We start from the raw sequence: 14,023 nt of genomic DNA on the forward strand, positions 1-14,023 counted from the left end.
AAAGGTAAAATGAAGAGGTAAAGAGAAAACGAAAGCTAACTTTGTTTTCATTTCAGACATTCATTTAATTTCAGCGTTCATTCTGTATTGCGCCTCTCTCAAGTAGGTGGAGGCAAAGCGTTGTTGGACAGTTGCCTCACTATATAAAAGAAGAAGAAGAAGAAGAAGACACTGTTTTTATAAACATCCTGCAGCCTAGCTGCACACAAGTTAGGGGAGGGTTATTTTAATCACAAATCGGCGTTATTTCCATTGCTGCCGCCAATGTGACAATGGCAAGGAGTGCAGCTGTGACGTCCGCGATAAATGCTCTTGGGTAGGTTCTAACTTGGATAAAGTCCCAGCTAACAAGCTAACGTTTCTAACAACTCGGCTAATGTTATCAGTTGCATCCCGATAGCATACCATTTATAACGATACTTGTTGAATGTTTAATTTTGTCCAGTCTTTTCTTTTGGCATGGATACGTGCTATTCCATCATCGGAATCATCTCTAACTATTTTTTACTTTATGTTATTTAATGTAGGTACCCGAATAGTACATGTGTCAGTGAGTGTAAATGCGATGAACTTCCCTGTCCGCTGCTCTCTTGGTTAGCGGCGGAGCTGTGGGCTGTCTGTCCGGACTTAATACGAGGTTAGACGAACAGTGGCAAACAAAGTCTAGGCTCTACTGTTAATGGAAAATATTATCACGACAACCTTTTGGCAATTTTAAACGATATGAATATAGATATCATGGTATCTTCTTACATATGCATAAGTACTATATTTAAGAATCTAACTTGGGTTCGTCACATTGAACTGTTTGACAATATAGAAGTACAATATCTAACCAAAACTAGTTTTCACACCATGCTCGCTCAGATATTTCATACCTAATTTTGTGAGAAATTGCTAAGTAACAGATTCTCGTTGTTATTTATTGAGACAAAATTGTGTACCACATATGACAGTATCCGAATTTTATCCCGATGCAATACCACTGAATAATGATAAACAGTGATACTGAATTATTCCCCAGCCCCACTTCCTGTAGTGTTTCCTGGACTGAAACACTGTATTTATATATTCTTCTTATTTCAGACAGGAAAGTGGACGTCTTGTTGATGAGTGATCTTAGAGTTTTGTTGGAGAACATGCTCTGTCCTCTCACAATACTGACCTCAGATTCACTGGGGCCTCCCCTCCTCAACAAAGTCACTGGTGAGAAATACTAAGGGTCAGGTGGGTGCTCCATTGGAGTTCTGTGATGAAGGGTAGCAGTTTCTGGGAATTGCCAATACAGAATAGCATCTGTGGTCATTGTTTTATTTCACTTATTTGCTAAATTAAAACTTAATCCATGAAACATTTTTCTCCAATCGTGTTTTAATCTTTCAGAGTTCCTTGTATCAGAATTGCAAGCAGCATGCATACTCAAGTACAAGGAATTGCATCCTGAGGAAAAGACCATGGAAGAGGAATCTGTAAAAGAGCAAAGAGTGAAAGGTCTCATAGATGACTATACCAAGTTTTGCCAGCAACATGAGGATGGTGAGGTTTTTGACCAAAGCACCAGAAGGATGGAAATGGAGGCAGAATTAAAATCACTGCTTCAGACCCTTGACATGAAGGCCTCAGCTCAATTTGCAGATGTGTTGCATGAGGTGAGACCAATAAGAGAGACTTGCTAATGAAACAACTGCAGTTATAATCATTGACAACTGCTAAAACTATTGCTTATGTTTAATGCAGGTGGAATCGAGGCTTGCTGTTTTACCAAGTGGAGATATGGTCGAGCCTCTTCTAAACACACATCTTAATTCAAAACAATGGGTATGCTGACCAGGATTACCTCCTGCAGTTTGTCACACATCTTTGGCAACTTCTAACATGAAGCATCTTTGCCATCCTTTTCTTAGAGGCAGGTTGATGAGATAAACCAAATGCTGCTCGAGGATTATCAGTGTCGGCGGCAAATGATGATCAAACGCTTTCAAGTTACCCTTCATTCATTTGCTTGGGGAGAAAAAAAAAAGGTGAGAATGTTCAAGCTGTACATTAAAATGATTCATCTTATTGAATGCTTATGCTTGATATTTGAAACATGCTTCTGAAGTGGTTAATTTGATAAGATAAATTCATGTTTCACCTGTTGTTCTTGATCATTTGACAATTCTCTATGCCAAGAGCCCTAAGAGCTATTACTTTGATGCCTTATAACCACCATAAGCAAATGAGGCCATCAGCGAGATTAGACATTGCTTTATAATGATTCCAGATTTGTGTCTTATCTCTTTCTGATTTCCACAGAAAAACAGTGCAGTTCTTGCCTCAGTGCCTCCTCTCGCATCATTTGCCTTTCCTTCCCAAGTGTCCATATCTCTTCTGCTTGCTGCAAGGAAGGATCAGTCTTGCATTTTGCCAGTTAAAGCTGGACCAAGCACTGCTGTCTACAAGGTATAGCCAATATACAGTTATTTTCAGTTTATTTTTTTAAACTGAAATTTCCATGGTTCAGAATGAAGAGCCCATTGTATTACATCTGTGGTATCAACAGATATTGACAGGTGCGGTACCAGACAGAGGAGGACGTCCTGGGGAAATTGAACCACCTATGCCGTTATGGGAAGGTCGAAGAGGGCAAAGGAATCAATCAGGACGAGGAAGTGGATGCCATCAGCAACGGCAGAAAAGTTCAGGAAAAAAGAAAGTGAAAAAAGAGTAATGTTATTTAATTTGGCTTAATTATATAAAAAGATTATGATTGATCATTGAACTATTTTTATTTAGAGCCTGTTTACAAAGCTAAACATGGGATGAGACATTGAATGTCACTGAGGCTGTAGCCTCGAAGATTATTTTTTGTAAATTGTTTGTATAAATCTTAGTTAATAGCAAATGTAGTTATAATAATAAGCATTACTATTTTTAAGTTGTTTGGCCACCCCCCACTTGTGTATTTGAAAATATATAGTCATATAAAATGTTAATTTGAATAAATGTTAATTTGAATAAAGACACAGTATTTCATTTTTGAAGATTCTTATTCACTTTTTTAAAAAAAAATATTTGAATTTTTTTTAGCGACCCCCTAACGAGAGCCGCTGAAAGTAGCAGTAGTAGTAGCAGCTTATCGTTTACTTTCTTTAAGCCTGCAAATATGCACGCATGTTTTGCCGAAAGACTGCAATAATGCCTTCTAAAATTCACATAGAAGGGGTCACTGCCATCCCACTGCAAAATGTAATGTGTGTGTGTGTGGGGGGGGCTCTTATGTGGACTTTGGAAGGCATTTCGCAGATGTTTTTTAAGACTCCGTCTTCACATACTTCACAGGATTTAAGAGTAAACTCAGTTAATAGTCAATGTAGTGTCCATAGTAAAAATCAGTATTAGTTTTTGTTTTGAGGGTAGGTGCTGTCCAAAAAGTACTGGATTCTCTTCCATTCCCAATGCATCTCTGATTTGGAATCGTCAAACACCAATGTGTTTACCACGTATAACCAAAAATTTGCCAAAAAGTTGAAAACGACCATCTTCATGGTTAATTACAGTTTTAATGAACAATTAAAATGGACTCTATTAGATATTTTGTGAAAGTAGTGAGTTACAATCAAGCATTTTTCCATTAAATAAAAACAAGTAATAAATGCAATGCAAGAATTCTTGTATTTTTGTTTATTAAATATCGCGGAATTACTGGGGAGGGGAGGGGAGGGGGGGGTAACTTTTCGTGTTATACCGGAAGTTGCCCGTGAAACAAATCATGTAACACGTGGAAAGTTCCGGACTGACTGAAGGTCGACAGCATTAGCGCAGTTTCCTAACAGAGATCTTGTACTTGCTGTTGTAACTTATATTTAAAAATGCCGAGAGGGAGCAGAAGCCGGACATCTAGGATGCCAGCTCCGGCAAGGTAACGTCTAATGTTGAAAGGGGAGAACTGCTTCGTTTCTGATTTTTCCTAGTATAAGCGAGTGTGCTACCGTTAGCTAGCTAGCTTTTGAATGCGACGTTAACCGTGTGCTTGCTAGCTCTTACCAGAGGTTATCCGGGGTAATCTGGGGCTATATCTGGTCTGTGCAATGATGGGATGCTATGGGTGCTTAGCTTTCGGTAAAGGCACTAGTTTAAAGTTGCTTAAGATTATAAAAACTATGCTTACAACGAGTCAGTCTTGAACTTGATTTTGATGTGGGCTCGACAGGAAAGACAGCCAGGGGAAAATGTTAAACTGGAAGTTAATCGTTTGAATATAACAAACAATTCTACAACCTACGTATCATAGAGTAAATATGCCAAACCTGTCAAGAAAGGTAACTTGTAATTCTAAAGGTCCTGAAGTGTGACTTTAATCTGATTTACCTGGCACCAGGCCTACGTTTGAGTCCATAATCAGGTATTGAAGTGAAACAAACCTGAATGTCATCTATGTTTACAGAATAAATTTACTCAGGACGCAATTTAACTTTTTATCTAATGTTAATCTTATTAGTCAATAGACCTATGATGATTTATACCAGCTGGTAGTAACCAAACTCTTGGCTATTATAAACGTTTCCCATTATAGCAGGTATTTTCATCTGATACCTGTGATGAAATTAAACTTATAAACCTATGTATCTTTACAGACGTGCTCCACCATCCCCACCACCGATGGCCAGGGCGGCACCACCTATGGCCAGGGCGGCACCCCCTCCTTCTTATGCCCCGGCTCCAACCCAGGCACCTCCCTCTGCCATGGCTGCCCCAGCTGCAGCACCCAGGCAGCCGGGTATGTTTGCCCAGATGGCCACTACAGCTGCCGGGGTGGCAGTAGGCTCAGCAGTTGGGCACACTATCGCCCATTCCTTGTCTGGAGGTGGAGGTGGAGGTGGAGGACAGTCAGAGGCTGCCAGGCCTGACGTAACCTACCAGGTAGCAAAATTCGGGCATTAGTCAGTAATGGGATTGGTGTAGTGTAAGGTCACATCATGAGTTTCCTGTCTGGAATATATTGGGAAGGTTGTCAATGAAACATTATTGATAAAGATGAAAATAGCCATGAAAAACACTGGAAAGGAGAAAAGGGTGACAGCATATAATCCATATGGACGATGCCATCATCCCATGTCAGGCTTTAATGAAAGATGTCAACAACACAATGTACTAACTAACTTTATTGTTACACTTTATTTAATGTAATTTGTTATTGATTTATAAACATTAGATTGTCATGATCTTTATATTGGCGTTTCTTTCACAGTCAACAGTGAAATTTTCATCCCGAAAAGTCCTCAAATTGAAATTTGTGAAATAGGCAGATTAGACAGTGTGTGGCCATTCTTTAGCTTGATGTGAGTGGTCTTTAAGCATTTCCCTTGTGTTGGTCAGGAGCCCTACCAGACACAGCCCATGTACCCTCAGCAGCCACAGTCCATGTACCAGCAGGAGGTTGCACCCCAGCAGCAGGCTTGTTCCTATGAACTCAAGCAGTTCATTGAGTGCGCCCAGACCCAGAGCGACTTGAAGCTCTGTGAAGGCTTCAGTGAGGTGCTCAAACAGTGCAAATTTGCCAACGGTAAGGATAATGTGTGCTTGTGTTTGTGTGTTAGTATCACTTAAAACCTGTTTGGTTAATTTGGGATTCGGTTAATAATGTCTCGTGCAGCGTAGGTGTGTGTGGAACAGGCTGTGGGGAACTTAAATTAAGTTTCTATCATATAAGTTCTTTGTGGTGTGAGTATTTTCATACAAATCACTAATTTGAACACTTTTTAAGAAATCATTTTGTTATACTACTTTTTCCACTTATTTTATATCATTTTAATTTTGTTTACTTCAGCTAATACAACTTAATTATGGCATCCATAAATGCTTTGTCATATGATCGTCATAGCCAAACAATTTCCCACACTGCTTGGATTTGGTACAGTCACAAACACTAACTGTTGTAATACTTTGGCAATTGGGTGGGGCTGCGTATGGGTTGAAGAGGAAAGCAAGACATTCGGGGGGTTCAGTATATGAAAGTATCATGATGGCAAGATGATGTACCTCAACGTCTGTTCCCTCTACAGGACTATCGTGAAACTTGAGCAAAAACTGATGGACATCTAGCAGACTCCTAAAGATGAAATCCACAGGAAATCAATAAACTTGCTTCATTGTGACAGATGAGTGTTTGTCATAATCATCAATCAGCAGTAGTACCTGCTTTTTTCTTAGGAGAACTCTGCAGAACTTGTAATCATCCTTATAAATAATGTTTATTTTCATGTATTTTGCTTTAATTTGACTAGTTTTCCTGAATATGTTTGATCAGTTTCAAGTGCTTGACTTTAATTGAACTTGTTGTATTTGAATTTGAATTTAAATATTCATCCACATTTATCTTCAAGTGAGCTGTAATAACCTAACCCACCAATCTCCCTCATATGCATAATGTCTGTGAAATAAATAAACGCCCATAACCAGCAGGGTGTTCCAATAAAGCAATTGAGTCATAAAATACAAACGGAGCTTTTCTTATTTCTGATCAGTCACCGGGTTTTACTCCTCTGCACATGTTCATGTATGTACGCGTCTGTTCATGTATAGTGACAAAATAAAACAAAAACTGAATTGTCACGTCCCGTGTGAACCAGTAAACATGAATTAGTTCTGGTTAGTCAGGTTTTCAGAGGCGGTGTTGATGAAAACTGGGGAGGCATTTTCTTTAGATGGGGGTGAACATGAGCCCTAGTGTGTCATGTCATGTTGAATATTATGCGGACGGCTGGTGGAAGCGCCAATGTATTTTTGGCATCTGACATTAGAGCTCGCCCTTTGCGATGGTCGCCTGCCACGAGCTGCGGTGAAAACTTGCGTTGACAGAAAGGTGCGCGTTTTGTTCTTGATCGATATTTGTCCTCATATTGAAGCCGGATCAGAGATGACTTGCCTTCAGACCGGGGACTGACTATGATCTGAATCGGTGAGTTGTTTGTCTCGCAAGACGCGCTAGACCGGAGGACTCGGGGTTTGGCGCGGCCGCTTGCGAAAGGTCAAAGGGATAAGCGGGAGAGAAGGGAGCGCGTCGGAGTGCTGTGGGTAGTGCATGCACGACAGATTCGTACGTTTAACGATTCGCATTTGCCAGTTTCGCGCATCGCAGTCAGAGTAAATTAGTGGAGAAAATTAAATTCTCAAAGGTCCAAAACAAAGTGTCCTCACATGGGTTTTGTTTGCTGCACCACTCGTACACCTGACTCACTGGCGGCGTGTTATATTAACATCAAGTTCAACCTGGTCTATCTATCTATCTATCTATCTATCTATCTATCTATCTATCTATCTATCTATCTATCTATCTATCTATCTATCTATCTATCTGCCTGCCTGTCTATCCTGGTCTATTTTTCCTTAACTACCTATCTATTTGGTTTTCCTGTTGGTCCGGCAGTACATTGACAGTACAATAACCTAACACTTCTATTCGTTTTATCACATTCATTTATTCAATTTGCTCCAACTATGACGATTTTAATTTACCGGTTTCGCTCTAGAACGAGAGCCTGGGGTGGGGTGGGGTGGGGGGGGGGGTGAAACGTCATTCAGAACTGCCAGAGGCATCGTCTCTAAAAAAAAATACATGGCTGATATTTGATATTAGGGCGGCATGGTGGGCGAGTGGGTTAGCGCTGTTGCCTCACAGTAAAGAAGGTCCTGGTTTCGAACCCCGGGCTGTCCAACCTTGGGGATCATCCCAAGTCGTCCTCTGTGTGGAAGTTTGCATGTGCTCCCCGTGCTCCGGTTTCCTCCACCATCAAAAAGACAAACATGTTAGGGTTAATAATACTCCTGTCTGTGCCCCTGGCCGAGGCAATGGAAAGAAGAACTGGAGTTGGTCCCTGGCGCTGCATGAAGGTGGCAGCCTACTGCTCCTACTGACACAGCTAGGATGGGTTTAAATGCAGAGAAAGAATTTCCCCATGGGGATTAATAAAGTAGAAAATAAATAAATAAGCAAACAAACAAACAAATATATATATATTCCAGAGTATGAGGCCTCTGAAAGAAATAGTGAATGAATAATGGGCTGCTCTGTTTTTCAGTACAATACTTATGGATTTACCAGATGATTCATTAGGTTGTGTACGGCTGACATTTTATCATAACAGCCAAAGCACTGTTATATCAGTAAACACACTGCTTCTTCTATGCATTCGATTTCAACATGTTGTCAGCTGTCTTGTAGAGTTGCTCTGGTGTCTTGGTCATCCTGTCACGCCAACATGACGAAAGAAGAGGAGATCCCTGACTGGGTGGGAGCCCAGGAGTTTTATGAAAAATATGATCCCAAGGAGGTTCTGGGAAGGTATGTTCCAACAACATCAAGGCAGATAACATACTTCACACACTATTAGTCAGGTTTTTACTTGAAAAACATACCTGCTCTTTAGGCTTTAGAAGTTCATGTGTAATATTATCATTACTATTATTAGTAGTAGTAATGGAAGTAGTAGTAGTAGTAGTAGTAGTACGTTTGCTGACTGGCATGCCATTTGCCAGTGTTTGCCAATCTGAACAAGAATACATTATAACAGAGCATATCACTGTACTGATTTAGAGTTTCTATGTCACTGAATATGATGAGTCTGGGCTACATAGAAATCTGCTGAATGGGTTGAACTTGTTTTGAAGTTCACGAAAAATGTCAGCAGCCGTGGAACCTCCTCATTGTTATTCTCAGCCGTTTGTAGTGGGAGGTGCTGTTACGTAAGTAACCGGTATTTGGGAAGGCTGCATTCATTTGGTTCAGCTTGTTTTGGACAAAGGTTTAGTGTGAAGTGTTGGCTGCCCTGTGATTGGTCAGCATGTTAACGGATTATGTAATTTCACTCCCATTCCTACATGCAGGTCATTAAATTACTGGATGAGGACATTTGGTTCCCCCTGCCACTATTCCTCACGTGGCCTCACACAGCCTCCCAAATTGCAGAGGAAAAGACAAGTCAATGTGTCCTCTGTATGCAAGTCACCCATACCATTCAGTGGCTGACTATTGGAGGCACAGCCTCTGATTTATCCTTAGAAATGAAATTCAACACAGGAAATGGAGAGACAATATCAATGTGATCAAATTTTCACATTTTGGATGCAGATTATTTATGTTCCTAGAGATTATGTTTATGTGCCCTGGGTGGGCTGTGTGCAAGACAAGACAAACAGCCATAGGTGTGTATGAATAAGTAAACCATTAGTCCAGATGACACATTACACTGCTGTTCATACCGGGTCAGTTAGCCCAGTAGCCTTCCACACAAAAACACTCTCAGCTACAGCATCCTGCATAAAAGAAGACCCAAACCTTAAAATGAGCCTACACGTCAATAGTTTGAGAGTGAGCACAACACTTGGTTTTGTCACTTTAAAAATGCCAATATTAATTTCTGGCATACAGCAGATGTAAGGAGAAACCTCACATGTGTGTAGCTATAATGGGGGGAATTTATTTTTATACTTTATGCTATGATCTTCCCATTCAACAAGAGGTTGTTGAATGTTAATCAAATTGGCTATTGGCATAAGCATCATCTTGTAGCTAAAGCTTCTCACTTTGTCACAGTGTAGAGCATTGAATCTAACCATGAGATTGAGTATAGGTCAGTGGATGCACAGTTTGAAAAAAAAAAGCAATAATCTTCAGGTTGAAACATTACAAACATTTGACCTTTGTGTCCGGCTGAACAAACACAGACTAAGAATAAGCAAATGAGAGTGTGTTGAATAAGCAAAGGAGAGCGTGTCGGATGCGAGGGTCTGATGTGTTCTGTCCTCTTCCCCCCTCAGGGGAGTTAGCAGCGTGGTGCGTCGCTGTATTAACAAGCGGACCGCTCAGGATTACGCAGTGAAGGTCATCGACATCACCCCCTCAGACAAGATGACACCGCCGGAAATCGAGGAGATCAGAGAAGCTACGGTCAAGGAGATTGACATCCTTAAGAAAGTCTGCGGACAAGACAATATCAGTAAGTACACATTGAAGAAAGAGCTTGGAAGAGGTTTCACACGAAATAGTGTATACATTGGAAAATCGATGAGAAGCGTACACCAAATAGTCTCAGAAATGGAGTTGATCTACTGAACATGGACAGCATCGGATAGCCTACATGAAACAGTGTACTTGCCATGTCCCACTGACCTGCTGAGAAAGACAGTTGGTTACATATTCAGGTGAATGGGTTTGGCTTTTGCTCTATGTAGTCCTCCACATATACACTGACCCTACGTTTTGCATGAAAAAGAAAAGATGCTTTCGACTTGTGGATGTAAAATGCCTTCTTCAAAGACCTCTACCATCTTTTTAGTACAGCTCAAAGACTGCTATGAGTCCAAGGCCTTCTTCTTCCTGGTTTTTGACCTGTAAGTTTCAAACCATAGATTTTTTTTTCTTGTTTGACTCTGAATTATTACACACTGAAATGCTCTAGATAAATGAAATGAGGCTGCAATGACTGCATGGATACTGAGCAGAAAACCTGTTTCTACTCTTCCCTGCTATTGTGACAGCTTAGTGAAGTCTGGAAGACTTGTTCAGAAGATTGTTTTCATTTTCCCCCAGGATGAAGAAGGGAGAGCTTTTTGACTACCTCACTGAAAAGGTTACCTTGAGTGAGAAAGAAACCAGGTCAGAATTACTGAAATAAGCATTTTACTTCACCATTAATTCTGAAAGTCGATTGACGTGATGATGAAAGTAATGGGAAGCATGTGGTCCAATTAATATCTAATATTCAACAATGACATTTGGTTTTCTTATATAAAATGCTTCTTTGTTTATGAATACCTTGCATTTTTACACATGAACTGAGACAGCGTGAGGAAAAGGCGTATTGACGTACAATATAACTTGTGTGGTTGGTGGCTACAGGAAGATCATGCGTGCCCTGCTGGAGGTGGTCCGATTCCTCCACAACCAGAACATCGTCCACAGAGATCTGAAGCCTGAAAACATCCTTTTGGATGATGAGATGAACATCAAACTCACTGACTTTGGATTTTCTGTGCAGCTCGATCAAGGACAGCAGCTCAACGGTCAGTGACAACTCGAGTGTGAGAACCCAACATTAACCGCTAATGAAAGCATGCACTTGGGTTGTTTTTAAGACAAACATTTTAATATCAATTTTAAAAGTAATGACAAAAGGCTCCTTTACACCAAGAGACGGTAACACAGTCTGCTTTGGAGTTGTCCCAAATCGCTGATCCTGCATTGATCAGATGCACACAGATCATGCACATGTTTCCCATGTTAACGGTTTGAATGGCAATACAGTGCTCTCTAACCACTCTTAGCATCCATGCTGATAGGGTTGACTGCAAAGCAGAAGGGCAAAGTTTCTGTAGAGGCCTTCCTTGTATTCTGTCCTAAGGGACAGTTTACCAATAAGAATTTAAAAAACCCCAAAACAAAACAACAAAAAAAACACATCAAATGAAGTCAACCCACATGTTTAGATTCTTGCCTCCACTCTTCTGCAGAATAACAGCCTTATAAGTTCAAGCCTCCCCAGGGTCTGGTTGTACCTCACTCACCCCTCCGTTAGCTCACATGCAACAGGACACTCGTAGATCTATTTGCTGCACTGGTGGTGACCACGCGGATCTTTCAGAGGAAGGACTAGGATATACAAGTCTGAGAAAAATTATTCATCATCAGTTGATATACGCCGACTTACTGAAATGCAATTTACCATGCGTTACTTCCACCAAGTTTTTCCCTTTCAGACCTATGGGAGATCTAATTGAAAGTGTTACTCTTCCACATGTGTTCCATATTGCCATTTGTTGCAACCATACAGCACGGTTAACAAATTAAAAATTGATTGAAGGTTGTTATCAGAATTAATACTTGCATACTATGTACTGAGGTGAACGATATACAAAGATTTCACCTTAAAGTATCAGTTCAAGATGTTTTAAAAGGTGAGTGTGAACAGGGGCATCAGTTTGCAATATAATTTACAGGTCACGATCCCTATGGCCTTCAAGCTTGATCCTTCTCTTGCTCACATCTTCCTTATTTGTTTTACTGTACTGTGATTTTTCTTGAATCCAGAGGTGTGTGGGACTCCTGGTTACTTGGCCCCTGAGATCATTGAGTGCTCCATGAATCCCGACCACGCAGGATATGGTACCGCTGTGGACATGTGAGTCTCCAGATACAAATGACGACAACCCACCGGGGAGGACAGGAGATAATTTACAAGATCTGACTTTGATTGGAAGTCTTTGACATTAAATGTGACCAATTTAAAGACTTAAGTCCAACAGTAACAGAAAGAAAAATTATGGATTTAAAAAAAGAAGAAGCAATTAACCAACAATGTCGCACGCAATCTACAGCAATGATGTGATGATGTTTTCTATCAACTGTTTAAAGTTTTGGTTGATTTCATATTTGATGAACACAATTACAATTTTCCAGTGCGAGTTAGACTGTACGTGAAACTTTTGAATGCATTACTATTGTTTCTGTTTTTCTCTGCTTTGATGGTTTTAATTATCTCAAAAATACTAATGCATAGGGTTAAATCTTAAATTATGTTTTAGATGACCTGCAAGCATATTTTCTAGTTATTGCATGGTTAACTATAGACATCCTGTTTACAAAGCGTGTAATCATCATTTGCGGCTGGATCGTCCCGACAGGTGGAGTTCAGGGGTGATCATGTACACCTTGCTGGCTGGCTCTCCTCCTTTCTGGCATAGGAAACAGATGCTGATGCTACGTATGATCCTGGCAGGGCAGTATGATTTCTCTTCTCCAGATTGGGCGGACTGCTCGGACACTGTGAAAGACCTGGTAGGCTATTACAGCTATCTGCTATGCTATCTTTCTAAATGATCATTGATGGGAAAAGTCCCAATCCGTCATTTTAGATTGGCTCCCTCCACTGAAATTGAAACCCTAACCTTATTTCTCACACTGACTGATTGAATTAATATGACCAATGACAAAATATTAGTTAAAAATGTATGCTGTTTGAGCTGCAAAGCATTTATTTGCTATGCAACTATGATCTGTGTTGATATGCACAAGAACTGAGTGGGCAAATGAAGTATGGGGTCTAACACATGCTTTATGGGGGTGCCCTCAGATCTCGCGGCTGCTGGTGGTGGACCCTAAAAAACGCTACACTGCTGATGATGCCCTCAACCACCCCTTCTTCTCACAGTATGTGGTAGCTGAAGTGCGACAATTCAGCCCATACAGGCGCTTCAAGGTAAGGTATAAAGGTCCAAGGGACCTAGAGTCTAAAAGCTGAGTGCAGTTGTAGGGCATTCTTAATCACAGGGGACTCTTGAGTTTGAGGCAAACATGAATTGAACATTACATCTCTGCAAGCATACTAAGAGGATATATGTCTTCACTGTGCTGTTTCCACTTATTATAAACAAACACTTTGTCGACTCTCTTGTTACCAGGTCATTTGCATGACGGTGCTTGCCACAATGCGCATCTACTGCAACTACCGTCGTGCTAAGCCTGTAACCAAGGAGGTGATCAAGAGCGACCCTTACGCGGTCAAACCCATCCGCAAGCTCATCGACGCCTGCGCTTTCAAGATATATGGTCACTGGGTGAAGAAAGGCCAAACCCAGAACAGGGCAGCCCTGTTCGAGAATACTCCCAAGGCCATCCTGATCTCACTGGCTGCAGAAGCAGAGGAGTCACCTCTCCACACATGGTAATACCACTTTTTCCTCAGGACAGGGGGAGGATATCCCCAATCCTGTACTGTGTGGATTTTTGGGCCCTTCCCAGTTACACAAAGGGAAAGGACTGGTGAAATACAACCAACTCCCTCAAGGCTCGGTTCATCTTTTTTAAAAAAAAATTTAAAGTAAGGTGGCATATTCATGTACACCTTGCACAAAGGTATGGATTTTGAATGTAGCAGTCAGTCTTTTCCACAGGACTGAAACATGTAGTGGTAGCTGGTGCCATAGTTTACTTTCCTCCTGTCCAAGTCATTTGCAAAAATGTGGAACAGTTGGAAGAGGGAAAGGT

At 40.9% G+C, this 14,023-nt stretch overlaps 3 protein-coding genes across 5 annotated transcripts; all 3 read left to right on the top strand.

The window, feature by feature from the left end:
* The first annotated feature begins 172 nt into the window (after positions 1-172).
* Positions 173-3,010, top strand: im:7138535 (uncharacterized protein LOC797998 homolog). Of its 3 annotated transcripts, XM_056283891.1 has the most exons (8): positions 173-316; positions 528-637; positions 1,087-1,206; positions 1,384-1,649; positions 1,738-1,818; positions 1,905-2,021; positions 2,296-2,442; positions 2,543-3,010. In XM_056283891.1, exons 1-8 carry the CDS (start codon positions 273-275, stop codon positions 2,708-2,710), a joined length of 1,053 nt encoding a protein of 350 aa, XP_056139866.1. In that variant the 5' UTR covers positions 173-272; the 3' UTR covers positions 2,711-3,010. The 3 variants fall into 3 exon arrangements, with proteins under 3 accessions (XP_056139866.1, XP_056139868.1, XP_056139867.1); XM_056283893.1 differs by lacking the exon at positions 2,543-3,010 and having other exon boundaries at positions 1,905-2,020; positions 2,294-2,426; XM_056283892.1 differs by lacking the exon at positions 528-637 and having other exon boundaries at positions 179-316.
* Positions 3,011-3,756: 746 nt separating this feature from the next.
* On the top strand, positions 3,757-6,481 carry chchd2 (coiled-coil-helix-coiled-coil-helix domain containing 2). Its single transcript, XM_056283900.1, has 4 exons — positions 3,757-3,901; positions 4,617-4,902; positions 5,359-5,545; positions 6,045-6,481. The coding sequence occupies exons 1-4, from the start codon at positions 3,852-3,854 to the stop codon at positions 6,053-6,055; spliced, it is 534 nt and encodes a 177-aa protein (XP_056139875.1). The 5' UTR covers positions 3,757-3,851; the 3' UTR covers positions 6,056-6,481.
* A 298-nt stretch (positions 6,482-6,779) lies between these two features.
* Positions 6,780-13,721, top strand: phkg1a (phosphorylase kinase, gamma 1a (muscle)). Its single transcript, XM_056283889.1, has 10 exons — positions 6,780-6,940; positions 8,193-8,323; positions 9,799-9,977; positions 10,317-10,371; positions 10,571-10,636; positions 10,880-11,043; positions 12,068-12,158; positions 12,661-12,814; positions 13,110-13,235; positions 13,438-13,721. Exons 2-10 carry the CDS (start codon positions 8,241-8,243, stop codon positions 13,702-13,704), a joined length of 1,185 nt encoding a protein of 394 aa, XP_056139864.1. The 5' UTR covers positions 6,780-6,940; positions 8,193-8,240; the 3' UTR covers positions 13,705-13,721.
* Positions 13,722-14,023: the final 302 nt, after the last annotated feature.

Source organism: Lampris incognitus, chromosome 7, assembly GCF_029633865.1.
Source record: "Lampris incognitus isolate fLamInc1 chromosome 7, fLamInc1.hap2, whole genome shotgun sequence".
NCBI classification, from domain to species: Eukaryota; Metazoa; Chordata; class Actinopteri; order Lampriformes; family Lampridae; genus Lampris; species Lampris incognitus.

What these genes read in the sequence shown, in the direction of transcription:
- im:7138535 (XM_056283891.1), top strand. Translation starts at nt 273, where the DNA reads ATGGCAAGGAGTGCAGCTGTGACGTCCGCGATAAATGCTCTTGG. An exon ending in CTGTCCGGACTTAATACGAG is followed by an intron (nt 638 to 1,086) that starts GTTAGACGAACA and finishes TTCTTATTTCAG; the next exon opens with ACAGGAAAGTGGACGTCTTG. An exon ending in CCTCCTCAACAAAGTCACTG is followed by an intron (nt 1,207 to 1,383) that starts GTGAGAAATACT and finishes TTAATCTTTCAG; the next exon opens with AGTTCCTTGTATCAGAATTG.
- chchd2 (XM_056283900.1), top strand. Translation starts at nt 3,852, where the DNA reads ATGCCGAGAGGGAGCAGAAGCCGGACATCTAGGATGCCAGCTCCGGCA. An exon ending in AGGATGCCAGCTCCGGCAAG is followed by an intron (nt 3,902 to 4,616) that starts GTAACGTCTAAT and finishes GTATCTTTACAG; the next exon opens with ACGTGCTCCACCATCCCCAC. An exon ending in GGCCTGACGTAACCTACCAG is followed by an intron (nt 4,903 to 5,358) that starts GTAGCAAAATTC and finishes TGTGTTGGTCAG; the next exon opens with GAGCCCTACCAGACACAGCC.
- phkg1a (XM_056283889.1), top strand. Translation starts at nt 8,241, where the DNA reads ATGACGAAAGAAGAGGAGATCCCTGACTGGGTGGGAGCCCAGGAGTTT. An exon ending in CCCAAGGAGGTTCTGGGAAG is followed by an intron (nt 8,324 to 9,798) that starts GTATGTTCCAAC and finishes TTCCCCCCTCAG; the next exon opens with GGGAGTTAGCAGCGTGGTGC. An exon ending in TATGGTACCGCTGTGGACAT is followed by an intron (nt 12,159 to 12,660) that starts GTGAGTCTCCAG and finishes TCGTCCCGACAG; the next exon opens with GTGGAGTTCAGGGGTGATCA.